This window comes from Rhodnius prolixus, unplaced genomic scaffold (genome assembly GCF_049639745.1).
Source record: "Rhodnius prolixus isolate KJV_2025 unplaced genomic scaffold, Rpr scaffold_3, whole genome shotgun sequence".
Classification (NCBI taxonomy): domain Eukaryota; kingdom Metazoa; phylum Arthropoda; class Insecta; order Hemiptera; family Reduviidae; genus Rhodnius; species Rhodnius prolixus.
Window position 1 is genome coordinate 10,839,994 of NW_027411603.1, and position 25,175 is coordinate 10,865,168.

General features: G+C 31.4%; 2 protein-coding genes across 5 annotated transcripts; one reads left to right on the forward strand and one right to left on the reverse strand.

Moving 5' to 3' along the window:
• Nucleotides 1–139: 139 nt before the first annotated feature.
• LOC141453188 (cilia- and flagella-associated protein 251-like) lies at nt 140–17,871 on the reverse strand. 3 transcript variants are annotated; one of them, XR_012457825.1, is made up of 21 exons: nt 17,674–17,871; nt 16,015–16,161; nt 15,826–15,929; nt 15,616–15,764; nt 15,421–15,539; nt 13,251–13,374; nt 12,288–12,450; nt 11,057–11,238; nt 10,069–10,185; nt 9,878–9,986; nt 9,324–9,463; nt 7,603–7,754; nt 7,262–7,437; nt 6,512–6,629; nt 6,346–6,435; nt 4,655–4,786; nt 4,237–4,328; nt 3,003–3,243; nt 2,200–2,430; nt 437–558; nt 140–337 (listed from the first exon to the last, which is right to left on the reverse strand). XR_012457825.1 is itself a non-coding variant. In XM_074126041.1 (21 exons), the coding sequence occupies exons 1-21, from the start codon at nt 17,869–17,871 to the stop codon at nt 194–196; spliced, it is 3,054 nt and encodes a 1,017-aa protein (XP_073982142.1). In that variant the 3' UTR covers nt 140–193. The 3 variants fall into 3 exon arrangements, 2 of the variants coding, with proteins under 2 accessions (XP_073982142.1, XP_073982143.1); XM_074126041.1 differs by having other exon boundaries at nt 2,200–2,434; XM_074126042.1 differs by lacking the exons at nt 16,015–16,161; nt 17,674–17,871 and having other exon boundaries at nt 2,200–2,434; nt 15,616–15,756.
• LOC141453190 (sin3 histone deacetylase corepressor complex component SDS3) lies at nt 17,743–24,317 on the forward strand. 2 transcript variants are annotated; one of them, XM_074126044.1, is made up of 9 exons: nt 17,743–17,881; nt 19,024–19,166; nt 19,252–19,339; nt 19,565–19,678; nt 20,043–20,230; nt 21,252–21,455; nt 21,897–21,990; nt 23,420–23,504; nt 23,947–24,317. In XM_074126044.1, the coding sequence occupies exons 2-9, from the start codon at nt 19,046–19,048 to the stop codon at nt 24,040–24,042; spliced, it is 990 nt and encodes a 329-aa protein (XP_073982145.1). In that variant the 5' UTR covers nt 17,743–17,881; nt 19,024–19,045; the 3' UTR covers nt 24,043–24,317. The 2 variants fall into 2 exon arrangements, with proteins under 2 accessions (XP_073982145.1, XP_073982146.1); XM_074126045.1 differs by lacking the exon at nt 17,743–17,881 and adding an exon at nt 18,760–18,900.
• The last annotated feature ends 858 nt before the right edge of the window (nt 24,318–25,175 follow it).

Consider the following 25,175-nt stretch of genomic DNA (forward strand, 5'->3'; position numbering starts at 1 on the left):
TGTACTGGTTCTATAGTATTCGTCTAAAAGAAGCTTTCAATGATTAAAAACTTTAACATTGTGCAGACAAGCATAGTCAGATTTGAAGTTCATCGCATTTCTTTTTGGCAGTACAGAAAAGCAAATAAAAGATTAGACATAAGATTATCACATTTTATTTTTAATTGTTACCAGCACTGATATAACTATGAATTTACTTTGCGTTTACTTCTTTAATGAGGAATGGTTCTGCTTCGTAGAGATTTAGGGGCATTTCATCTGGGACTTCCTCACTTTCATCATACTTCAGCCCTCCAAATCCTATTAACTTCGCCACAAAGTATTGAAAGCTAATTTTCTGAAATAATCCATTAGATAATTTTTAAATATCATAGAAACTTAATAAATAAAAATGTATAACTTAAGTACTAGGCAATATATTGATGTTGCTACTTACAGGAGGCAAAAATTTAAAATTACTAATATCTTCCAACTCTCCGTAGAAGTAACGATCTCCTTCCTTATGACCGACTAAGGTGCGTAAAAGGTTATATGTTTCAAATGGACTAAATTTTTCTCCTACAATTTAAATACGTGAATGTTTCAATTTATTTATTTCTTGGAAAATTATATATCCTTAAAAAATAAAATATATTAAAACATGTAGATATTAACAACATACGTATGAACTCGGCATCTCTCAAAGCGATGCGTAGCTCTTTATTTTCTGTAGCTTATTAAATCCAGGATTAAAAGCCCTTATCTTCAGAAGGGAAGCGTAAGTAAATTTCTTGGTATGGAGGAGAAGAGAAGTCGAGGGAATTATGGTTTCAGACGTGTCCGGCGGTTAATTACAGTTTTTTTTTTTAAATTAGAACTTTTCAAGAGTTTAGTAGGCCTGCTTTAATTTTAATGTTTTGCAAATCATCCACATTAGACTAGGGTCAAGTTGTAAACCAAGATGTTTTAGTGTTTTTTTATTTCCTTCAACGACAGATAGTTAATTGGATGCTTTCAATGAAGGGTTATAATTTTGGCCTACGTCTTCAAACATTTTAAGTCTAGTTTTCATTTATGATGGAACCAGTCAGTTATTTTTTTGCCTAATGTTTGTTGTTTTCTACTGCTTCTAAAAGTCGGTGGTCTCTTGAAGAAGGAGAGTGTCGGAGAGTAAAGAAGTAAGTCGCTTAAGACAGAACTGATAGCTGAAGCTTGAGGTCTTGCACAGTTAATGAACTGGAGTTAGAACTTTCCTAACAGCTTACATTCCACAAATCGCTCCTCCTTCGATACCTACGTTTTTGCGGGATAAAACTTTCACTAAGGGAGAGAAGGTAAAAGCATATGATTATAAAATTCTGAACCTTCACAAATTGGAATTACTAGCATAAAGTGGATTATAATTTAAAGAATAAACTGGATGTCTTATTTTTGTTTTATACTCATTAAGGGAAAACAGCAGTTTTTTGTAACACACTTCTTACATATACATATATTCGGAGGTTTGGCTCAGTAAACAAACGAGAGATGGAGGTCTAGGTCTGTTTCGGTCAGGATGGTGTAAACTGGCAGGCAGCAGGGTTTACACCTACGGAGTGGTGGCCGACAGTGGAGTAAACGATAGGCAAGCAATGTCTATTGCGAAAGCAAGAATTCAACAGCCCTGGTGAAGGCAAATTCCTAAAAAGAGAGCTTCCCAAAATCAAAGCCATCTAACTCCCAGGGACCTTTTATTCTTTAAAACATTTTCTCAGAACGATTAAGTATGAATATAAAAATAATATAAACTTCTTTACTTTAAGTAGTCTTAAGTTTTTCATTGAAAAGTATTTTTAAGACAAAAAAATCTTACTTAACACAAAAAGTCAGTTGAGAAATCACTCAAATGAGTTTCTCTTATTATTGTTAATGTTAAAAGTGTACAAAGTAGTCTACTAACACAGAAAATGTTTATTTTATCAATATTTAGGGCCTTTGTCTATCGCAGCATTTTTACCGCATTGTCGTACCTAAAGTGTTTACTCGTTGAACTATTTGTAACACACTTCTATATATACATATATTCGGAGGTTATCTACACTGTGAAAGTATAGAAGAATAGTTCTATTAGAAAATACAGCTGTAAAATGACAACATTGCTGTTTGAACTGACAATATCACATTACTCATTCGAGCCATTACTAATATAAAAATATAAACAGCGTACTAATATTTAGATACCTTCTTCTTCCAGTACTTTAATAAAATCTTCTCTTCGAATCATAGGTTCTGTAACATTTACATTTTCAGGTTGTCCATATGAACATATAGTTCGAAACGCTTTTTCAATATGATGGTAAGTGTAATCATCTTCATGATATAAATTGAAAAAAAAAGCGGCAAAACAGTTAAATGTTAGCCTCTGATTACTGATTAGACTGGACTTCAAAGAATTCATATTTAATAGACTTTCTATCTGAAACAATATTTTTTACACGCTTACAAAACAATCTCTTACCATAATTTTCAAAACGATAACCATTTTCTAAAACTTCGAATTTTTCCAATTGTTAGTACCCTTCACAACAAGAATTTCTAATATAAAACTGTCGCTGATTTTAACCTAATTTACAATAATCAAACTGATCTAAGAGTGTCGTGCAATAACCAAGAAAACACCGTAGCCTATTTTGATGGAACAAATTACAAACACAAGTATCTAAAATAGATAATTATCATCTAGATAATGCACTAAAAGGTTACTTCAGAAGGAAGTCCAAAGTATCCTTTTCCCAAAATCCTCTTAAAATAAAACTAGGAAAGAAAGCAAAGAATCAAACAAAAGTAGTAGAACTAAAAAAATATCACGTTCAAGCGAAGTTTAAAAAATATGGTAGAAATCATTTTCGTGAAAATCTCTCTCTCATAAAAAGAGTAATTAAAAAAAACAAAAAAATGGTTCGTCAAAACAGAAAATGAAAATATTATTATTTCTGAATACAATCTATATAACATATTACAATTTATGTACTGAATATACTTACCTCCATATTTGTAGGAAAAGCACCCATCCCTCTAAGAATGGACGGTACCTCGCAAAGAGTTATTTCACGATTGTTACTAACTTCCAATTCTTCCAATTTATACAAACCCTGGTGCTGCATCAATGCTAAACAAAATAATTCTTGCAACTGAGTTATAATCGGATTTTTTTTTCCACCCTTGAGAAGAGCAAAATATGGCTTTAATCCTCGTCCACCAATTCTTTCCAAAAAATCCAAGTTACTAAGTGAAAATATAACATTATTAGTAAAATTATGTATTTAAAATTTTATATTTTTGTACTTTTTAACTCCTTTTATTGAAATTTTTATTACTACTTCTTATTTTATGCGTCATAATACTGGTAATTTCATTGATATATATATATATATATATATATATATATATATATATAAATTAATTTTATATGGATATACATACAAGAACCTTTTTGAATTTGTCTCGTTTTTGTGATCTGGAGTTGTCGCACTGAATAAGAGGTTGAAAAAAATTTTCTCGTGAACGGAAATAAACCTAATTTTGGCAAGATTCACAGCTGTTTACTCCAAGATTTCGCGAAAAGAATCCTTTAATGGTACATTCAAATTAAAAGAAGTGCATTCAACCCTTTAGTTTCTGCTCTTTATCCAGTCACAATGAAAGCTGATGGGCTGAATTGCGATGTTCGTCCCAAAGATATTGAAGTCAAGAGCAGGACCAGATATCCTTTAGAGATGTAACAAAGAGCAGGACCAGATATCCTTTAGAGAGGTAACAAAGAGCAGGACCAGATATCCTTTAGAGATGTAAAGAGTTATTCTACCAAATTTGATGATTTCCATCAGTTCTGCTATTTGATTTTTGGTTTGGCTACTACTTTTAAACCTCTCGAATTTTTTTATTTATATTTTTTCTGTTTCCCCGAACAACGAAGGAAAAAAACGGCGTTGAAACATGACGGTTTCAAAATTTATATTTGCAATTTATGCACCTCTCTCTCGTACATATATTGCAAAGTAACGAATATAGCAGAAGGAAGGATGAAATTACTCAAGGCATAGTTCCTTATAGTTACGTGCTCTAAAACCCTTGCATCAAAATAAAATTTCGTACATATTGAATCCATCGAAATATATTACATAAATATAAAATATTAAATTTATTACTGGAGAGAAGAAAGTAGCTATCAAGTTTCGATTCCAAACAAAGGCAATATTACTACATCTATTTTCTTACCTTGGGGTGATTTTCCACATTTGAACATATGCATCGGTATCAATAATGGAGAATGCATAATAACCTTCTCTGGAGGCACAAAGTTCAGTAATCTGAAAAACATTTGTCCTTTATTTGTGTTTAGAAACAAGAAATTAATATAATGGTAGGTAAGCAATTTACTATCTGATGTTTAAAAAATAACCTTTAATGACAACGTTCCTCCAATGAGGTACTTTTATTGAATTTTATTTAAATTTTGTTTTACAGCAATGTTCTATGCAATGAAATGGCTCTTAGTGTAAGATTGATCTTTCACATTAATTTCAATTTACTTCTGATAAAAAGCGTATATGTGCTTCCCAGGTAGGTTTAAGGTTGAAACCTTCACGAAAATAAAGACAAAATGAAAGTTTTCCAATCATATCTGTTTATGTACCTTTGATGTTCCAGCACGTATAGTCATCCATTTAAAAGGATTTCCGTCGAGTGGGCCTTTTATCAGTCCTATTTTACAACCACTTGCAAATAAGTAATATTGATTTCCACTTACATTTCCACAATGCAATTCCTACACAAACAACATTATAATAAGTTTTTAATAAAATAAGAATTTAGCTTCATTTAACAGGTTGTCTCAAATAAACGGGTGTTACAAAACTTGGTGCCTTCTAACGAAGTTAGCTAAGAAAAGATACTGTTTACCTAAGACATAAAATAAAATATGAAAAAGAGGGTGTGGTTGAAAGATCTCAGGAGTGCTACCGAGACGAGACCTTAAGGATATGTCTACATGCCTAGTTAACCAGAAATCAAGATAAACTAATGGATTCAGTGATAACAAGAATGAGGAGAAGGAGCGGTATCTCATCCTTAATCATGCATACCTGCTCTTACCGCATCGTAGTTTTCTAATTTCTGAGAGACTTCCTTCGTCAGTTAACCTTTAAAGCAAATCGATGGAGAGAATACCATGCTGAAATTTTTCGTTACCGAAACAAATATTGTAATGACAGTTTAAAACCCTATTAATATTATATGTACGAGTGGGACGAAATATGCCTCTTCAAATCAGAGCTGTTTTCTAGAGCAGTCTGTTTGTCTCAGTCTCAATGCTATTAGTTGTTTGAAGTAATGGCCTGTAAAATGTTCGTGAGTTTGTCTGTGGATTCGCTAAATCTAAATTAGCTGTACATCAACTTCAATATCAAGAGTTAAATATTCATAATTTTCAGATTATTTGAAACAAATATGTGCCCTACGGCACACCACATCAAGTGAAGATGGGGTAGGCCAAGCGACCAGATTGAAGGACTAGCAGCGGGCAAAAGACTGCATACAGAGGATTCCCTGAGATAGTATGACGCAAAGAGATCGACGAGTTCTAAGATTGAGAGACAAGATAGCAGAGCAAGTGGGGGTGTCGTGATGCACAGTGGCCAAAGATAAGAAAAGTGGGTTCAAGTGTTAATGAAAGTATTTACTGAAAAAAAAATTAATTTCGAAACTGACACTTTCCATCTCTGTATCCTCCTTAAAGGAGAGTGACTGTGAACAAAATGAATATCAATGAATTTATTATTATAAATTAAGGTGCGTGTATTACAGTGGTCATTGACACCGGAACCTTATTTGATGTACTGCGGCCTCTAGACAGTGTTCTTTTGAACAGACATCACTATCCTTCACCGGACAGTTAACTTTAGAGTTTCCTTGGTAGAACAAACTAAGGTTTACACTTTTACCCAACTTGGAACCCAGTACCTCTAACTATCAGTAAGCACTACCAATTAAGCTAATTCATTAAGCTAATTAATTATTATTCTTATGGGTACTGGATGATGATGATGATGATGATGATGATGATAATAATAATAATAATGAGGGAAGGGATTAGCTATGAGGTTAGCATACTGGACTCCCACGCGGAGGTCCCGGCTGCTGACCCTTAGATTTTCTTTTTCTAGGAACTTCTTACAGCCCACAGTCCGGTGATGGACAGTGTTGTCTGTAACGAGAGAACACTGCCCAGAGGCCAGCAGTGCACTAAAAAAAGCTCCGGGCACCAGTAACCTTAGATGTTGATGCGCCTTAAATCATTAAAATAATAATAATAATAATAATAAATACCAAAAATATATCAATATTATCGTCCAAAGATGGTGATTTTTTAACGTCAGCTAAATTCATTGAATCAGTATCCAAAAAGCGAAAGTGGGACTGTAAAAGAATTAGCTTTGGTCAGTAAATAACACCAGATTCTTAAAATTAAGATTAATAGGACAAATAAACTTACACAACTCATAGAAATGATTAGCATCTTGCTACAAGCGGGCGATCGTACAATAGCCAATGGTTCTGTTTGTTTTTCTACTAAAATTCGTCGGCTGAATGTAAGACGTTGGTTTTCTTCACTTAAAAATATAAGTAACTGTTAAATATAAAAGCTAAGAAATGTTAATGATTATGAATAATTTACATTATATTTGTAACAAAAAAGTAGAGCTAGAAGTTATGCTGCTATAAACCGATTGTACGCTGGCTTTATTATGAAGAGACTTTGTCTTCAATGTGCTTTGTTTTTCTTACATTTAACATTTGCCGATCTGATTACAGTAAATGGATTAGTTGCCCCTCCAGTAAGAGTTAAATTAGAGGAGAAACTTGGATCCTGTTCTCAAGCCAAAGATGCCTTGTTGATACTTATTCTAGATTAGTTTCTAGCTTTTTTAAAACAAAAACGTCAGCAACCTTTATCTTCCTTCGTCTTCGACTAAAAAGGGGCTGGAGTCACTTATTGTGAGCAGTTTGAGAAGATATTTTCTGAGTCATATTTAAAAAAAATAAATATTAAAGCAATCAACAAATCAATTTACCAATCATCAAAACCAGTCGACTAAGGCGTTAATCTGAGCCAGTAGCTACTTTCTGCCCCTCTAATTAAATAGGTATGTGATATTAGCATTGTCGGCATAATTAGGAACGCGCTATATAACCAAAACAGAAACTAACAAATATTGAAAAATATGCATTTTCAAATTATTACCATTCTTTTAAGTCATATTCATTTAAGTAACCATCTCGTCCAATTGAATACATTTTTGTGACGGAGTCCCAAACAGTAAACGTTACATCTGTTATTGGCTTGTAGTGAGCCCTGAACATACCTATAAGGCTAAATTTTGGCTCTATTGTGAACAATGCTATAATATAATCTTTGTCCTTCAAAAAAAAAAATAAATAAATAAATAAATAAAACAAATAATAATTTACAGACATTTGTTGCAGCCCTAAGTCCCAGAGGATTTTATTAAACATTTTCTTTATATATTTAGCATTTTTATTATTATTTTATTGATTTTCAAAAGAATTTTCTGCATAACTTACTGCATAAGCCAAATATCTAGACTCATTACAAAATTCAATCGTGTGAATAGATGTTTTAGATTTATTAAAATCTTGTTCTGGAATTTCAAGAAGAGTAGTAGGTTCAAGGCAATAAAGAGTACCATCAGACATTCCACAAGCTAAAATGTTACCTGAAAGCATTCAATAATATACTTTAATAATTACAATTTGGTATCCTCATCAGTTTTTGAGTTCAGGTTAAATTTTAAAACTCAATCGAAGGTTCAAGAAAGTTTTCTTTTTGTTAATGTAAAGCGCGTCAACAACTGAGGTTATTGGCGCCCAGAGCTTTTTTCAGTGCACTGTGTTTTGTAAAGACAACACTATCCACCGTCGGACGGACTCCAGTTAATTAAATATGATTATTTAAATCATAAACAATTTACACTAAAACTAAAGATTTACTGTGAACAATGGAAGTCTACTCTACTAATCACCGTGTTCTCATCTTTTCTTGCCCAATCGCCAAGGTTTCAGATTTTGTAGATAAAATTTGTTAGTTTTCATTAAATATAAAATAATTTTTTTTTCACAAAATTTTTACTGACTCATTACAAAGAACAGACCGTACAAGAATTTGTGTGAGCTATGTTTAAAGAATAACTGATGGTAAGAAAAATACTTTTTGCTTGATTCAATATTTAATTATTGTTAGATTCTTAAAAGCCGTTTTATTCACTCTTAAAAATAAAAATCAATGTATGTACACATCAATCCACTTCAATTTTCAATGAAGGTTTGTCATATCGAAAGATATAATTATTGTGATAGCATTTTCCGACGACAAATCTATAAATTAAATTTCTAAAGAAATAAAGAATAAAAAGATTAATATTATGATCGTAGAAAGCTCTTGAGAAAAAGAATGTAAGGTTAAATCTATAAAATTAATTTTAAATGTGAAATCAATTTCATTGATTACCTGTAAGTATGAAATAAATTCAATTTTCCTCAAATGGTTTATATATAATACAATGACTGACCGAATTTCCTCCTTCTCACATGATTTACATATAATGTATATAAATTTTATGCAAATGTTAAAAAGGAATAGTAGATGGGCATGGGAAGGATCACTTTAGCACAAATATCTGCTTATCTGCTAAATATAAAATTGACCTTAAGATGATTTTAAGAATCATTTCTATCTCCCCATAAAATCTGCAGATGCTATCATGAACTAGGCCCAGCTTTCTCAAATACCTCCTGAATGGTACTCATCTGCGAAGAAATCAATCAGCAAGCGAGGACTATTTTTATTCAGAGCAAGGCATGCCTCGGATCTCTTCTATTATAATTTCTAGACAGATCTTTGGCTGCTACAGTCTTGGGAGGTCATTCCAAAGCTTAGCTGGGTTGGATTATTTCTTCTACCTGAGCTCCTTTAGTAAGTAAAGTAATCGTCTATTTTTTTCAGGCGGGCTTAACCTCCAACTACCAATTAGGTGTCGTGGACGGAGGCGACTAGCAAACACACTACTGTAAATTTCTTTTATTAACTATTAAATAAAATCCAAGGGTAAGACCGGGAATCGATCCCAGTACCACTATGCATATTAGCTTTGCAGGTTTTGGACTCACTATCCCACCAAAGGTCTGAGCCCCTAAACGAAGTTATACAAAGAGTAAATTGACACAGTATCGGCCGCCCATGTCCTACGCAAACATTTCTAAAGACAAAGATATAACTAAATACCCACCATTAGTGCTAAATTTTAAACAGGAGACATTCGCATCTTTATCATTTTTTGGTGTTAATTTTCTCTCGAACAGCCTCTCCTTTTTTAGATAATCGTACAAATAAATCTCACAAGTTAAAGTTCCAATATACAAGTGATCTCTGTAAATTTAAAATACATCCATCTTGAGTAGAATGTTAAGAATGAATGTTTAGCAAATAACTCTTCTGACAAAAGTATGTAAAAAGTATAATCTATATATAATTTTATCGATTTAAAAAAAAAACAAATTTTATGGTTTTAGCCCATTGAAATTACTTTAAAGGATTTAGCCTAAAGTGATAAGGCAAGTTTCAACCCTTCAATTTTACTCCATGTACTCGCGTTTACTGTTTATTATTATAAAAAATTATGAAACTTAATAATTTGTACATAGATGTGGATAGGGGATGAATTTTTTTGCCCTTAAATAAGGATATCAGCAAAAACACTAGTTTCAACCCATATCTTCTTTACTAACTGTTACATCTGCATCTGTACATCTTGTAGGATTTTACAACTACAAAATCACTCACGAAACTGGACTGACTTCTATAGCTGATGCATTATTGATAGAATCTTCAAAAATGCTATAAATTTTCTTTTGAACAGGATTCAGGTATACTAGTTGGTTATTTATTGTTTCTGAAATTAAAAGAGATTACAAGAATTATAACATTCATATAACAAATATAGTTAAAAAATATTTTGTAAAGTAATTACTCACGGATAATAATATCTCTAGGATTAAAAGTATGGATTTCTTCTGGTTCCACCTTTACAGATGAATCAGCATCTTGCCATCTGGCAACGGATACTTTTCTTTCAGGATACGTAAATCTATCTGAAAGATTTAATTATGTTCTAAATTAAGTGTAACAATTTTAGATAGGAAAATGCAGGATTTGTGGGATATTGTTATTATTCTTTTTAGTTGGTACTTAAATATAAAAAGTTAGATGCGAAATTCTCAAATTCGTTTGTTATTTACTTCTCTACTTCCGATTGACGTACTTAATTTAAACTCATTCAACTGTCATTAATTTATAAAGCGCAGTAAAAATTATGTAATGAAAATATATCTCATGACTTAGTTTATGGGTATTCAAATATAAATAACTTTTTTCAAATGTAATAAGTTGTCGGACCAGAAAATAGTTCGTAAGTATTGACAAACAAAAGCTAGTTGAATTGCCGACTGTAGACTGAGAAAGAATATCTATTATAAGTTTAATTGTTATTTAGTTTAAATGTAAATGCCCGTTGAACAGAATCCTGCAAAAAATTTCTGGCTGAGCTCTTATATTATAAGAGTAATATTAAATGTATTACACAAGAGTAATTAGTTAATCTTCAATCAAAATCATTATTTTTCAAACTAAAGGCGGCCATAAATATTTTCACCCTTATTTGTGATTGGGAGCACACACTTGTTTTTTTTTGGGGGGGGGGAGGGGAGAAAAATTAATAATTTTTTAAAATTAAGCTCGTGGTAATTATCTATTTGACTTTCTAAAGAAAATAAATTGGATCTTAACCCACCCAAACTAAACCGGTAATAGGTATAGGAATAGGTTACTTCAACCTAAATCTCTTAACCTCAGTTCCCGCTTCTCAATCAATCAGGGTACAAATCTCAGAACCTGCTCTTTCCAATCTCCTCAATCGCAATCGTTAATTTACAATTAAGGTGGTATCAATATTTATGTACTTACTTAAGAATGCTGAATCTGCTAAAGAGGATTTTTCATAAGTAGTAGGTCGATAATATCTCGGATATAAATTCATTTGAAAATCAATAATTTTATCTCCTATAATGTCACTAAATACGTAAACACTTTTCAAATTTTGATCATAAAATGTTATAAAACTTTCATCATCTAGGCAAACTAAGTATCTGAAAATAAAAATAACAGTAATAATAACGGCCTAAAAAAAAATTGAAGTAATTAAGAATATTATTTAATAACAACTAGTCATGTAATTAAAAAATTACAGATGGATATGAACTGTTCAAGGTAGCACTACATAATATTTAAGGCAGATCATTATTAAGAATTCATTAGAAAATATTAGTGGACTCGTGTTGCAAAGAGAATAAAACTTCCTGAAAACTTAAGGGGATTTATCTGTGAAGATAAATTAAAAGAATTAGATAAAACAAAAATCTACCCGAGTTGACAGAAACAGTTATTCAAATAATAAACAAGTTATTTATTTTATTACATTGACCAAATAAGGCATTAATCTTGCAAAATTTCAGAATATTGAATTTTACTATTATTGCGGAAGGCTACTAATAAGAATTTAATTGATGATGTTTTAAAGGATAAATGAATGTATGAAATTTTTTAACTTTACTTTTGGATGATCTAAAAAAAAATCCTACGCGAAGATAACAGAACGGCATAGAAAGAGAGCAAGGCGCCACAATAGATCTTAAAGAAATTACTGAAAATGCGTCTTTATACGAATATTTTAGATTTTTTTGAAATTTACTATTAGAATAATCTAACATTTTGATTAAACTTGAACCGTTAACTGAAGTATATATAATGAAGAACCACTTTAAACATTTTGGAGGTTATTAGGAGGAAATGGATGTTAAATTTTGTAAAATTGCACAAATATTTCAGTTGTTTTAGGAAAAATCTTACCATCATTACTACTAATTTAGGTACCATAAATAAACTACCATAGCTCCTATTCCTATGCCTATTAGCTTCCCATTCCTATTGAATAATAAATATATTTTATGTCTAACTGTCCCTAGCTGGACAATGTGTAAGATAAGCTATTTTTCACGCAATTCTATTAGTAAAAACAGAACACGACGATTTTTTTCTTATTCGGAAATTTTCGTTCTACAGAATAATATTATAATTTAAGGAACTTCCAAAATGTTTGTTGCTGATGAAATTAATATTCTAAGCATAAATAACTCACCTATCTACCATGCTTAATTTTATTATTTTATACTTATGCAAACGCAAGAAAAACTTCCCATCCAACTGATTTGTCATTTTGGTTGGGGCATTAATTTCGCTATGTTTTTCTTTATCTAAGAATTTGTTAGTGACAGAGTCATCACTCCAGAACGCCAAATCACCTAAAACATAAACATTCATTGGAATATTCTCTTCTATTAAAATAAAACAATGAATATAGTAATACAAAAATTCTCTCTTTCTTAAGAGAAAAAATAAGAGAAAATTTTGCCTTAAGTGCTTTTATGGTAAATGACGAAACAAATTCATGCTAATGATCAGATGTGTTCAAACCATCTTAACTTCTTTACTTTCCCTTCTTCTGATTGTTCATAGAGGGACTGTTATTGGGGCTAAACGGTCGGCCACAACTTTTACTTTGTTCATTTAAGTTAAAGACTCTGACGCTATCTTGCAACAATGCATACACTCTGCCACACATAAGGCGAACTGTCGCAGCGATCCCGTCAGAAGACGTTATGAAAATTGTTGCGAGTTCCCTCGTTCAGTTTTGTTCAAAATGGGCAAAACGGTCGAAACACCGCAAATAATAACAGTAATAATAACAATAGATAGGGAAGGGATTAGCTATACGGTTAGCGTATTGGATTCCCACGCGGAGGTCCCGGGTTCGAATCCAGCTGCTGACCCTTAGATTTTCTCTCCCTAGGAGCTTCTTACAGCTCACTGTCCGGTGATGGACAGTGTTGTCTGTAACGAGAGAACTCTGTCCGGAGGACAAAATTTGGCATAATTGTAATAATTTAGGCTTGAGGCTTTTTGCTTGCTTTCAACTTTATTCAAATGAATTGAGAATAAAAGTGAAATACCCAATAATATTTTTCCTTGAATAAAAGAAACGTTATTGCATGTATTATTAATATTCTAGTAATTTGAAATAATGTAATATTTTTTCACTTACCAGATGATGAAGCAGAGTAACACAAATTGAGTTCGTCATCATAAGTAGAACAAGTATATTCTACGGGTGTCGTAGGCCAGTAACGATTAGTTTTGGGATTGTAATAGGATATAACGTGGTTTCCCTTAATATAATAAAAAATAAATCAAATTCTAAAATAGTATTATCAGATTTTAAAGCAGAGAATAATTGATATTTTTTAGGTGGGCTCTAATTCCAGCTACCAATCAGTATCATACAATTACCATACATTACTAGAAATTTCTCTTGTTATACTCTTAAATAAAATTCTAGATTAAAATAGATAAAATGCATAAATACACCTTAACTTTGCAGTCCTCGCAACTAAACCCTCGCCCTTTAAGCACCTTTTAGTGAAGTCAAATGCTACACATAAAACTGTTGATATAGTAGTAAAATAATAAACTGACCAAAAATAAGAAGAATGGTACGGCAGATAAGATGAAATAAATAACATAATGGAAGAACCACATTTTCAACAATCAACACAATATTTTATTAGGTTTATTGTTAGTAATTAGCTACGCCATGCCTATATTATCCCTTCGCTTCCGAGACTGTGGTGATGACAAGATAATAGAAATTTTTTAAAGTTAGGTTTCTAGTAAGGGATACTGAAAAGAAAAATCTCTAAATTTGATATAGACTATTGAAACTATAGAGACTATAGAAAATATTACCCAAAAATGATAAGCAAAAATCTGAATATTAAAAAATTGTTATACTTTACTAGAACTACAAAAGATAGGCACAATAAGTCTATTTTCATTTGGGGAACAGGATCAACTTCATATGAGCTAATACAATGTATAATGTATTAAGCAAAACTTATATCACTCTTCAGCAAAGTCAAAGAAATTAGCCATAAAAGCAATACTGATGCTATATATGTAGTGCTACAAGGCTTTCTGAAAACTGGTCCTTTCTATACAACTGACTCATTAAGGAGAGGCATCCAAGTGGCGTTTGCCACTTTTTCGTTTTTCTTTACAAGAGTATTTCTGCAGAATACAGGCAATTAGCTACCAATGAACTTTTTCGTTTTCCTCTGGTCTTGAGTTTCCACTCATCATACAATGGGACGTCTTACTGCACCCGTACTCTTATATAAAATGCACTTTATAGTTATTAAATATATGTTATGCTGCAATAGAGATCAGATAGAACGAAACCCTCTCGTGCCTGGGGATCTACCGTCACGATGTCAATAGTTCGGCTAACAAAGAATATCTTAATTCACTTAATTATTTTAGCTATCATTTCTCATCAAACATCGAGGATGTCAAGTGACCCATTATGAGTGTTAAATGCTTTACACGGAACCTGAGGAAGAGATGGTTCTAGCCTTAATCCTCGAATTAATACTTCTTTTTATGATAGCTACAGCAGCATGATTACAGTAACTCGTCATGCCTGAAAAGGTACTTTCCTATGATGAGATGTCAACTTCCATCTAACTTGTATCTTAATACTTTGCCCGACAGTAAATCTATGAAGCGTGTATGTACTATGTTGAAGTCCATGCTTTCAGACCTCGCAACACTTTGGACCAATTTCAAGGAATGCAGGGCATACTAATAACTGTGACTGTCTCTTACAGACTCTTCTTACAGACTTTAATAGATCCATTAGAAAACGGTAGATTTCATCCATCGGAAATTCTTATTATTTATTATATAAACGGATAATTTCTTGAATAGTGTTCACAAGTAATTTAAAATTAAAGAAAGAATAATTCAAATATATTTTACATAAGCAAAAACAAAGTGGGACAGCCATTTTGACAATTTGTGTATAATATTTTTTAAAACAAAAATAGATTTCTCCAAAACTTTTCATAAGTTCTGAAGATGTTTTTTTTGGCCATTCATTTGACATTAATGCGGTTCTCTTTTTTTGACACTGTTTATACTACTTTCATCGAAATAATTTAACATTTTTAAAAAAGATAACAAAAATTTTAAATTTTATAGATAAGTTTAAATTTTCACTAATATAATTTATAATAAGTACAGTATTGTAACTAGAGTTTTATAATAGAGATTGTTAACTAGAGACTGCAAATTAACTGATAAGTGGGATCGAATCGGGGTCGAGATTTTATCAAAATATGGGAAGTGAAAAATAAATGAATCAAATTGAATCTCACCATGTCAAATGTCAAGAAAATTATATGAGATGGTGTTGTAACGGCAATATACTCATCACATCTTTTCGAAAAACATACATTTAATACGGTTTTTATACGTTGATCAAACTTTACAGTCGCTGAAATGAAAATAAAAAAAATTAACAATATTACTCAGAATAGGGCGTACGAATTTTTAAATTAGAATTTATTTACCTGCTGCATTTTGCTGTTTAGCTGACCATATATAAAGTTCCAGTTTACATGGCTGATCATTATTAGTGAATATTAAATATTTTGCACGTGGGCTCATTAGTAAATTTTCAGCATTTATTTGATTTACATAAATTGTTTTAACTGGAACACTGTAATTTTATGTTTTTATGAAATTGAGACTACCTAAAAAAATAATAATAGTAAACTCACCCCTTTGCAAGGTCCCAAATGACTATACGATTATTTTCACTTTTGTCAAATGAGGCTAACCATTTGCCAGTAGAGTCCCCACTAATTTGATGTAGGCTATTAACCTTTAATAAGTAAAGTTTAATTTAAAATTAAAAATGAATTTTGTACAATACTATTTAACAATAAAAGTGAAACTATAAACATTACATGGCCACATAATGGCATCATGGTTTTATATTCGTAGTTGCATAATATTAGCATATTAGCTGTAATTAAACCCACTATACTACCATAGTCTGTAGTCAAATTTATGAAAGGTTTATTGCAATCGTACCCAAAACTCCATTCATGTAACTGAAAAAAAAGAAAAGCAATTTAGCTCAAAAATGAGAAAATAAGTTCAATATTAGATTAGATTTTTAAAGGGACCTATAAAACAAATTCCACCATAATCTAAGAGATATACTGTCGGTGATTTTTCAGAAAATGTTATCGTTTATAACAGTAAGCTGTGTAAGAGTGAGTGTGTTGAGTATGAGTTTTCCGTTTTACAGTGGATACGCTAAACCCAATGAAGGCGGCAGCATTCAAGTTGTTCAAATTTTAAGGAATAGGATAACCTCATGGACGCCAAGATCTTTAAAGAAGTGATTCAGTCCAATTTTGCCAGAAATGTATATGGTGTATTTGCATTTTGTTGATTTGTTAGGGGTAAACTACACTATCATAAAAATAGATTCTTTTGTACGTTCACTGTTACGAGTACTCTTCCTGTAGCGTTCCTACGAGATTCAGAAGTTCACTAGGGAATTATAGAAGAGCAAGGAGCAACAGCAGGGCAACTACCCGCACCAACATACACTTTTCCTCTTAAGAAATTCTAAAGACCGCTCCAAATTAAAAAAAGCGTAAATTTTTAAAACAGCTGTTAACTGCCAAGGCTCTCCGAAAAAGTTCCTGATAGAGCCGGAACTGGATGTCAGGAATCTCGTACTGATGCCAATGTACTTCCGTAAGTCCGTCCAAAGATATTCAAACATAGCATCTCACATTAAAAACACGGGAGAACTAACTGGAAACTACTTATCAATATGTGAACCGCGATATCCTCTATTACCTCAGGGAGAATTAACTCCCTTCAGACTTTAATAACTAGCCAGGAAATCAAGCTAGTTCCAAGAGAGAGAATAAGTGGGCATTTACGGATAAAACCAACCGTAAAATATCTTTCCCACAATCTTTTCCAGAAGGTATATCTAGTATCCAATATCTGGTGACTTCCCTGACTCTTTACGAAGGTACTAGGATCCAGCGATAACCACTTCGCGGTAACTACCCTTTCGCCACCAAAGCTCTCACCATCCGAAAGTTGACCACCGTATTTGCAATGCTAAAATACTTAACATTGATATTCTGCAAATTTAGCAGTTACTTAAAAATAAACGCATTATGTCAGTATTGCATCTCAGAAAATCATTTAAAATCTATCTTTCAAAATTCTCAGGGAATTCCTTCAAGCAAAAATTTTCCTAGCAAAATATGCATAATAAATTTGAAACTATAATGTGAAAATTTATAATTTGTAATAAATCTTATCTAACAAGTCAGAAATCTGGTCTGGAACTTTTCCAGATTTGGAATTTTAGCATTTAATGCGATTTGATTCGTTTTCAAAGTACATATATAAATGGTATACATCATAAAGCTGGATCTTCACATTACCTTAAACAGCCCTATAGAACAGTGTTAGAAATAAGGTGTTAGTGAAAGATATATTTACAATAAAAAGTACGAATTGAATTTTTATTTAAAAAAAAGCTTTGCAAAACTCTGAAACTGTATTTTTTAAAAATTAATTATACTTACAAGCACGGGCTCTGCACCGAAAGAAGTACCAACTGCCTTTTTGCGCAGTGAACCAGGCAAAGATGATAACTTTCTTTCTCTTTCGGGATCTACGAACGCCATTAAAGAGTCTACAACCTGACATTTCGCGATGCATTTGCTGTCTTCCTCGTCAAATAAAGGATTGTCACCCTTTTTTACATTTTTAGTATCTGACATTGTACAATCTGTAAGTATATTTAATAATTATATTCCTGCATAGATTAAATAAAGTGGATGGTAATTCGGTAACAAAAACTTGTTTATCAGTTGCTAAGAGATTAATTCTGAAAGTAGTAACACTTATGAAGAGCTTCTCTTAGCAACTTAATATAAAGTTAATATAATAAATAAGCCTTCATTTAAAAGGAAAAAATTCTAAATATTAAAGATGAAAGAATGTCAAAGAAAAGAAAATTGCAAATATTTGGAAACTAGCAAAGGTCTCTCCAAGTTTTTCTTGTCTCACGCTGCCCTCACCAAAAAAGTCTCGCAATTCGCAAGCTAAGATGGCTCTCAGAAGTAAAAGGTCGCGTTTTCTTTCGTAGAGTAAGATTCCTCTGACATTTCCTATTCTGCTCCGTCTTTACATCCATAGCCATCTTCTGTACGACTTCAGTGTTTGATATCTGTGTATGATAAGCTGAAAAAGTTTTTTTTTTTCATTAGAATGTGTCAATCAATTAACAACGGAGGAAATAAACAACGATTTACATACAAAAATTATTCGTTTTGGAAAATAACATCTAAAAGAGCAATGTCTGCAATTATCAACGATTTATATTCGAATGTTTAAAACACACGAGTATAGAACCCATTATTTTTGCTACCTGAGGAAAATGTGGGCTGGCTACGTTGACGTCAGTATGTTGCACTAAAAAAAACAAAACAAAAAGAAGTAAAATTTAAACACGTAAATATTCTAAAATCTATTTTCTCAAAAAACCTTTCGGAGGATATCTATGCTTTCAGGAAAATTAAGCAGATATTAAGTTTTAACCCAATAGATTACCTCATGAAATTTCACCAAAATAATGTTGCTTAATGCTAAGTTGGGATCGATTCACTAGAAAACATGAATATGTAAATTTATTCTCTTCTTAATGAAGTTTCGATACTGCGCCCAGTGATTATGTCGATATAATTACTTTCTTTTTGTTTGAAAGAATGTCAGTTTAAGAAGGTTGCGTAGGTTACAAAGCTGCTTAAGTAAGTTAACCTAGTGTTGGTTGTTTATAATTTTAATGTTTTTTTTTTTAATCAACTGTTAACGGTATTTAGCAAACATAATTAGTTTTACTTTAAGAAGCAGAGTTTGTTTTCAATTTGTAGTTTATGTAGTATCAGTAATCCAATGAAGTTAAAGATGTCTTACTATTCTAATTCCAACCGTGTAAATGATGAATACGAATTTTATGATGAAAATGAGGATATGGAAGATGAAGCTGATGGTGATCAAGAGGAATCTGATGAAGGTTTTGTTTTTTAAATATTGAAAAAAGACATTTGTAAATAATTTCTATGGTTTATAAATACATTTTTTTTTTAAATTAATTTTAGATACTGAAGAAGCCAGTGAAACAGAAATGCCAAAAAATGAACCTTTACCAGAATCCATTCCAGCTCCAGTTCCTGATATTAAAGATCAGTTCGTACTCTGTTTTAATAAATCAATCCTTGTGACAGATTTATAATATAACTTATAGTTTGCAAGTGATACAATAAATTTGCAAGCTCGTTGAACACATCCAAAGAAACAAATTCTTTATAAGTGGGAATTCTATTGTATTTCCATTACGCCCTGTATAAGCTTATTTTCATGATTTTATTTAAAATTATTTCAATGTTTATTTAATGATAAAAAATGTTTCAGAATATATCAAGAAAAGTTAAAAAGCCTTAAATCACAGTTACAACAGCTCCTTTTAGGTACTAGTTCTGAGTACAATCGTAGACTTAAAAAACTGGATCAACAGCTTAGGGATAGGTAATCAAGCAGTTTTACGGATAGCTGGCCATAATTTTTTTAATTATAAGTGTTCTCACCAGAATTGGATAATCAGTAGAAAAATTGAAAAGCCCTGGTGGAAGAAAAATTACTAACCATAAGTTATTAAAACAAATCAATTCAGACTTCTTAATTTCTATATATATTTTCAAAATATATATTACTATAATTTCTGAATGTACATAAATAGAAGAATGAACTTTCTTATCAGAGTACCTCATTTTTACCATCATTTTATCTAGTACTGCACTGATGTTTGGAGATGTTTTTTTACAGCTTGATGTTTGTGTCCTCGATTCAAAATGATTAATTATGAAGAATTCTTTAATTTTTTTTTTGGTAGGTTGCGGCTTAATTCTTTATGGAGAGAACATCTGATTGACTTAACCGAAAAAGATTTTATAGCAGAAAAAAGAGCAGCAACCAAAGATTTAGAAGAGAAAATAGTTGATTTAAAAGAAAATCTTATACAAGATATGGAGGATAAAAGAAAAGTTATTGAAGCGGAAAGAGTAAACATGGAATTATCAGGTATTTCAAAAAATATTTTAATTCCTTTAACCATTTTTTGTTGACTCGGACTTTTGAATGTAAAAGATTTTGATAATCTAGATGATGGTATTGACCACTTGCGTTAATTTTAATCGGATGTTCTTGAAAAATTCAAGGATTACTTCAGTAAAGAAGAAATATAAATTAATTAAGAAATGGAGCAATAGAAGTTCTGTCGAACATAGTTTGGTTTTGTTAGTTCTTATAATCGAAAGAATTTTCTTCAACATTTTGATCAGTGGTCATGGTATCAAAATTCATCATTTTTCACCGTATCATTTCTTGTTCTTACATTTTCATTATCAGCTTTATATTTTTGACTATTCGTACTGCATAGGATCATGTTCAACAAAGTCGTTTGATGATAGTTGTTGGCTGCTTCGCCAGTGTGATACCTGACAAATCTACTTTATTAAACCTTAGTAACCTTATTAAACCTTAGTAACCTTGTTAAACCTTAGTAACCTTATTAAACTTCCAGCCACCTCAGTTACTTATCATATTATATTGGAAGGAGAATCTGTTAGGTCTTTAATGAACCTCTCCTCAAGCTGTTGGCTGAATCCCTATTGGTCATTATTTGTGAACGCAAGGTATGCAAGTAATGAGGTTTATACCAGTATCTTGCAGAGTGCACGTTTCAGTTACTAAGGTACACTTTGTCAGCTGGAAGTATGTTTTGTAAAGATAAGCGCTTGATTTTATTATATTTTTCACGAGCACACTATTTGCAACCGTGTTAAACTTAAAGGGTAGTAGCTACATGGTGTGTCCGTGGGAGTTGAGTTCGGTGGCCTAAAGTGATGATTGTAGTCTTTCCAAGGCTAATCGTAAAAATTTCAAGAGGTCTTTCAAAGACCTCTTTTAGGTTCCTTATGGTATTGTAGTAGGCATATATTCAGAAGTAGTCGTCATATACTCGTATACACAGAAGAGCTTTATGCTCTTTGCTTGAACTTAAATATCTTTACTTGAATAATCAATTTAAAAAATTGAATAGGTGATGCTACAGAAACGAAACCAGTGATGACACGCAAATTAAGACGGCGACCTAATGATCCAGCGCCTTTACCTGAGAAAAGACGTGGTAAATTAGCTTCTCTTCCATCTCAGTTGAATTTTCTTTTGGATGAAAAAGACATTGAAGCAGATTTGAAAGCAATCTCTAGAGCCATCAAAACTGGAGTAGCAGTTCGTAAACCAGGTTATCAAGTTCATCATTTGTAAATGTAGTCATTTTTTTATTTTATTTTAGGAAATGTGATAAAAGACTCTAACTACTTATTGGAAATCATTTGCTCAACAATTCTTTAGAAGGTAGATTAATGAAATCCTTTTATTAAAAAGTATTGTGAAGAATAGACTTATTTGTATTTAAACTAAGAAAAATTAAAATATTTGCTGGAAATAAATAAATAATTTTTAAGTTAAAACGGGATCTCTAACAAAACGTAGATTTTTTTTTTGTTCTGTCTATTAATGGTCTTAAACTTGTGAATAGTTTAATGAAGCCTTTTCTTTCTAATAGTTTGCAAAGTAAATATTAGAGAACATAAACGAAATATTCTGAAGATTAAAAAAAATTACTATTTGCTACTTAATTAAATATTTATATTTTTTTATTAAAATATAAACTGGGTTACAGCTAACGGCCTACAAGCATTAGGACCAATTTTACCTGAAACTCCTACCTCTGATATAAGAATAGAAGATGGGAAACTTCTGTATGAAAGGAAGTGGTAATTATTTTTATTTATATTATTTTAAATAGTTATTGATTTTATTTTTTAAGGAGAGAGATCCTATATAATATTCTTGCATTTATATTATTCTCTAAGAGCGAAAGGAAAAAATTTTACTAGACACCGGTTTCCAAAAAAGTTCGTTTTCATAGGCAAACATGAAGACAAGATTCCGTATATTTTTAGAGAATGAGCTTTAGGTCTCCGAGCAAAGTTCTCTCATTAAAGACAAAACTGTCATCACTGTTGCTGTGATAGCTCCTAAGAAGAAAAATCTAAAGACAAGCAGCCGATCTCGAACGGGGGATTTCCGCTTGAGAGTCTCTTGCATTACCTACAGAGTTATCTTTCCTTGCAGGATTGTTAACATTAATTTTAGTGTGGTACCAAGAAAATTAAGTGTGGTTACATAAATGTTTTGGTAAGTATCATAACTCAAAAACGAATGTTATTTAAGCTATTAATAAATTTTAGTAGTATATGGTCGTCAGTATATGGTCAATAAGTGTTAAATAAGAAAGAGAAAAATATAGTAATTTTTTAATTTTTAGCTAGTAAGGCAAATCTTAAAGTGGATAAAGTACAGATTTTACCTAAGTTGGCTCTTTTTGGTTTTCTTCTACAGAAGGGACTTCCTTTTACTAGGCTTTTTATGTTTGATTAGAAGGCGCCATAACTAGATATCGATCTTGTAATTCATGACTTATTTTTCTTCGGTACTCCATAAAAAAAAAAAAAAAAAGAAGCAATATCACATGACAGGAGTAGTAAGCACAGTAATACTTATTGTTAGAGATTGAGATAAATTCGTAATTACTTGTTAGAGGCATTGGCTAACTACTTCAGCTCCTGAAGGCGATGGAGAGTTGACTCGGAGTCTGCTCAATACTTTTCGTAGGAATTTATCCCCTCTCAGATAGGAAAAGTCCGGGAAGGTTTCTCATACAGGAAGTTAGTTAAGAAAAAGAACCATCTTGGCTGTAAAAAATGAATGAAGCTTTCACTAAAAAAACTTACCCCTTTTTGAAACGAAAAAAGAAGGTTAAGCTGCTTCAGTTGCTCTAAGACTCACGATTAAACCTACGAGAGAAAACAGTCTTCTGTCGACAGCTGTTATCTTAATGAATTAAATTTAAACAACTTTCTCTGAAGTGTCAAATGATTGTAAGATTTGGATCCTAGTATATTCACAGTAGCTAGCTCTCAACCTCAAGACTCACTTGTTTCTTTATTTAGCTAGTCAATGATCCACAAACATAACTAAGTTGTAAGTATTTTACGTGATTTTATTACAGAAATATGTAAATAAATTTCAACCATTTTTCAGGGTTTAATAAAAAGTTTAAATTGTTCAACAGATGTAAGCGCACTTGGTTTCTATTATAATTAAGCTAAATTATTAACATTTTCCTGTTTGTCATTGTAGGTTTCATCGAGGACAAACAGTATTCGTTGAGGGGAAAGACATGCCTAAATTTCCTGCTATAATTTCTGCTATCGGCTCGGAGGCTGTAAGTACTTATCACTGGTTTTTTTAAATCTATTTGTTTCATCAAAAAGTCTTTTTGACAATTATAAAAGTTTTGATTATTACATGATGCTCAATGTCTTTGAGATGTTGTTTGAATTTGTACAATGAAGTTAACCATGTTTGAGATGAAAAAAGTTCTTTTATATTTTTATATTGTTTTTATTGTAATGTTAAGAATTTCAAGGACAAGTTTAAGTAAAAGTTTATATTTCTAAGTTGGTCCAAAGACAGTCCAATGATTGAGTTTGTAGCCTCTCCTGAAGAATAAACTAAAATCCTATTTGGGTGTAAAGGAATTTTTTTTTTCCGTTGAAAATTATCCAAATTTGTAAATGTAAATTTTAAAAGAGTATTTGTGCTTTTATATCTCTTATCATTCTTCAGTTTACTCTGAAGTAACTATTTTTATTTTTATTTTGCAGATATCAGTGAAAAAAACTATTGATGCATCTAAAGTAAAAATTTATATTAGTCAATTAGTTCGTGGAAAAGTTACAATCAAAAGAAGAGCTTCATAGACATTCCTTGGAATTAGGAAAAATTTTATTATTTACAAAAATAAAAAAAAAAAAAAATTCGTTGAGAGAGAAATAGTTTTAGTTAAGTCTATATTTGCTTCTATTTTCAAATTTGTATTAGTAGTTCAATGATCACTAAAACTTGTATGTAAATGCATTTAAGAGACTGTCCGACTTGTGTATATATAGCGGACATTAATTTAATCAATATAAATTTGGAGTAAAATGTAATTTTATTCAAGTTATTTTTATAAATAATTTACTTATTGATATTATTGCTTCAATTGTATATCAAGTGTACATCAGGGGTAACTAACTAGTTTTCGACCATATTCGAAATATTGATTGGCCATTTCTTCAATATTGACCATATTGATTGGCTTCTCGGAATTAATTGTTTAGGTTTTATTTGTGTTTTAATTAATAGAAGAAAAACAGTGGACTAAAAAAAGCTCCGGGCGCCAATAACCTTAGATTTTGACATTATGGAATAATATAGGCTTAATTATTCACATGTTCACTATAATAAATTAGTACTTTTGAAGAAAGCTTAACGTCACAGATCCCTAAAACCCAGTAAAATTATTTTCTTAGAAAAATTTTCAAGCCGAAGTGATTGATCCAATGTCAAATTAAATCAACTTTTGACCAGTCCGCCTAGAAAATTACAAAAATCTCGAAACCTATTAAAGATTTAGATGTTCTTAAAGAAACAAAATTTTTCTCAATTATTTTGCCGTTTTGATCTAGCATACCATTTTCAGAAGATTGCTGGTTTCTTAACAAAGAGATGAAATAAAGTTTAACTTCTCTGTTGGGTCAACTGTAGGTTTTGTAACAATCTCTTGGAAGAGCTATTCAATCACTGCTGCGGTGATTCTTGGTTCGCCTAAACTGGATTTTGGTTTGGCTACTCAATAGACCGACAATTGCAGCAGCAAGTTTGGCTAAATATAGCTGTTAAGTAAAATTAATAAAATTATTTATGGAGATAGAGCGACAGATTTTTAATCTTTTACACAAACGTTTTTAAAAATAAGGCGCCATGTTAGCCGAAAACTTAAAGGCGACGCCTGTATAGTATTAAAATATTATATTAAATTTCTTTTGCTGGTCGCTTCTGTTCACTACAC

Excerpts from the sequence above, each read along its gene's own strand:
- LOC141453188 (XM_074126041.1), bottom strand. The coding sequence starts at position 17,871 with ATGTCAGATACTAAAAATGTAAAAAAGGGTGACAATCCTTTATTTGAC. Across the intron at positions 16,162-17,673 it reads TCGGTGCAGAGCCCGTGCTT|TTACATGAATGGAGTTTTGG; the intron begins GTAAGTATAATT and ends CTTTTTTTTCAG. Across the intron at positions 12,451-13,250 it reads TTACTCTGCTTCATCATCTG|GTGATTTGGCGTTCTGGAGT; the intron begins GTAAGTGAAAAA and ends TTTATGTTTTAG.
- LOC141453190 (XM_074126044.1), top strand. The coding sequence starts at position 19,046 with ATGAAGTTAAAGATGTCTTACTATTCTAATTCCAACCGTGTAAATGAT. Across the intron at positions 19,679-20,042 it reads GATCAACAGCTTAGGGATAG|GTTGCGGCTTAATTCTTTAT; the intron begins GTAATCAAGCAG and ends TTTTTTTGGTAG. Across the intron at positions 20,231-21,251 it reads AGTAAACATGGAATTATCAG|GTGATGCTACAGAAACGAAA; the intron begins GTATTTCAAAAA and ends AAAATTGAATAG.